At 35.1% G+C, this 2,500-nt stretch overlaps 1 protein-coding gene across 2 annotated transcripts in view; it reads right to left on the reverse strand.

Annotated features, from left to right (window-relative positions):
* LOC113808025 (proclotting enzyme) overlaps nt 1-2,500 on the reverse strand; it is a 12,913-nt gene that overhangs the window by 7,506 nt on the left and 2,907 nt on the right. For both annotated transcript variants that reach the window (XM_070118339.1, XM_070118340.1), the window contains 3 exons: nt 2,457-2,500; nt 2,121-2,224; nt 1,635-1,759 (listed from right to left, as the gene is read on the reverse strand). The exon at nt 2,457-2,500 is cut by the window's right edge and continues 78 nt beyond it. In XM_070118339.1, coding sequence (XP_069974440.1) covers nt 1,635-1,759; nt 2,121-2,224; nt 2,457-2,500 — 273 coding nt within the window. The remainder of the gene's footprint in view (nt 1-1,634; nt 1,760-2,120; nt 2,225-2,456) is intronic.

A 2,500-nucleotide genomic window follows, 5' to 3' on the forward strand; every position in this document is an offset into this window, starting at 1 on the left:
AGCTTCAATAACTATACATAAGCACTTCACACGGTACTAATTCGTCACCACCTCATTATGAAATCGATGTGGCTCAATCCAGGTGGATATATTGCCCTTCGTCAGGCCAGATATGTTCCTGTCCAACGTTAACACAAAATATAGTAGTGTATATTAACGACATGGACATGCAGTGTACATACTTTATTCTTTTAAACTAAAGTAATCTATTTTAAGTACCATGTTGAAATAAACTCTGTAAATATCAAGAGCAATTTGTATATTAGAGACGACTCTGCAGGCAATTTCTATATTTTTTAGTTTTTCAAAATGAGACATTACTTGCATAAAGACATATTAGTACATTTAAAAGGAGTGGGGCTTGAAATCCAACAGGTCCTGAACAGGGCTGACACCTTTTGAAACAGTACAGTTCTCTTAACAGGTCATTCCTGTCAGTAAGCTGGCCACCATTCGTCAGGAAGAATTCCCACTCCAAGGAAGATATGCCAGGGTTGAATTATGTAAGGATCACTATCTGTCAACACTTCTTCAAAGTTGGCTGTCATAGAAAACCACAACTGAATAGAGCACATATAACGAATATTGATTTTATGTTCTCATGATCGTTTCACATAAGTGAACGTTTGCTAAAAATAATTAATAACATGAAACAATATTATAATAGACTAAAGGTTGGGTTCATTATGATTTTCCGAAATATATAATATTTGCTAAATCTCGTTGCACTTGCCACTGGAACTGCAATCGACCTCGAATACCAAAGTTACTATGAAAACAGTTTCAAATGACCTTGAATATAAGCAAACGTTAGTGACACTTATTGGTAGGATTATACATGATCATTGCCAACGTAATATTTGTGCCATATTTGTGTATTACTTGAGCCATTTATTATTATCATGCATGATGTTAAGCGGGAGAGGAGAGGGAGGATTCTCGAATTATTTACTCGAACGTCACTTCCTCTTGCATTTACTTAACAGAACATTCGTGTATTGCGTCACATAGATAGATGGATGGGCAGACATATAGATGGAATGATGGATATAGACAGATATATATATCATATAGATATATATGTATATATATCATATTGCATATATATAAATGCATATATATGTACGAGTATATGCATACATGAAAAGGAAAACAGCCACAATAATAAATGATTTAAAAAAATCATATTGTGGCTGCTTTCCTTTTCTTTTTTGTGTACACGTAACTGTGTTTGTGCTTGTCTTCATATACATTCTCTCTCTCTCGATCTATCTATCTATCTATCTATCTATCTATCTATCTATCTATATATATATATATATATATATATATATATATATATATATATATATATATATATATATATATGTATATATATATATATATACATACATATACATATGTATATATATATGTATATATATATATATAAATATATATATATATATATATATATATATATATATATATTTATATATATATATATATATATATATGTGTGTGTGTGTGTGTGTGTGTGTGTGTGTGTGTGTGTGTGTGTGTGTGTGTGTGTGTGTGTGTGTGTGTGTGTGTGTGTACACCCGTCCGCCCCGCAGACAAGAATCGGCCCAGCGTCCCAAGGCCTCCTCACTCACCGACTTCCCGGGGCGGGCTGAAGGAGACGCTGCAGCTGAACCCGGCCTTCGCCCTCCTCCTGTTGGACTTGAACTCGAGGACCAGCTCGCTGCCCGACGCTGAGGGCTTCTTTCGGCCGCAGAACCTGGGGCAGAAGGGCTTGTCTGTCAGAAACGCCTCTGCTCGAGACCGTAGAAATAGAAAAAAAAAAAAAAAAAAAAATAGAGAAGAAAGAGTCCTTGGATTGAAAAAAAAAGAATGTAGACGTATTCACTGGGAATCGGCTGTAGAAGTTTATTTTTATGTCCAGAATATAAAAGAACTGAAAACCGAGGAAATTCTCAAGACATATATGCTCAGTGGTTTCAGTTAACGCGAAAGTAGCTGAAAGGAAAGTGAAAAAAGCAAGGAAATCCGGTCAGATTCTGCTGATAAATGTTTTTTAAAAAATCTTAAAATGCAAAAGCTTAGAATAAAGGAAAATTTTGAAAACAATATGAACTCACTGCTCGCCGTTAACAGACAAGTAGTCGAGACAACCCCTTTTCGATGGCCCTTGAAGCCTAAAGCGCGTGCAATCCAAATACAGCTGGTTATTCGGGTCTGCGCTCTGAAAACAAATTGAAAAAAAATATATGAGAGAAACGCCGAAAAAAAAATCGCTTTTTATTGGTAATTATGAGGATTTTAACATTAATTCAGGTAATTGTGATGATTTTCCTTCATTATATGCAATAAGGCATTATCGCATATCATTAAACACAGTAAGTATGACCCACAACTCTGATTTGTAAGTATTTTTTCCTAGGAAATTTCCTCACAGTGTAACCATCTTTTCTCACCCTTATAATCCAACCACACTGGTGATTGTCAGGATACGGTTCAG

The sequence above is a fragment of the Penaeus vannamei genome, chromosome 42, assembly GCF_042767895.1.
Source record: "Penaeus vannamei isolate JL-2024 chromosome 42, ASM4276789v1, whole genome shotgun sequence".
NCBI lineage: Eukaryota > Metazoa > Arthropoda > Malacostraca > Decapoda > Penaeidae > Penaeus > Penaeus vannamei.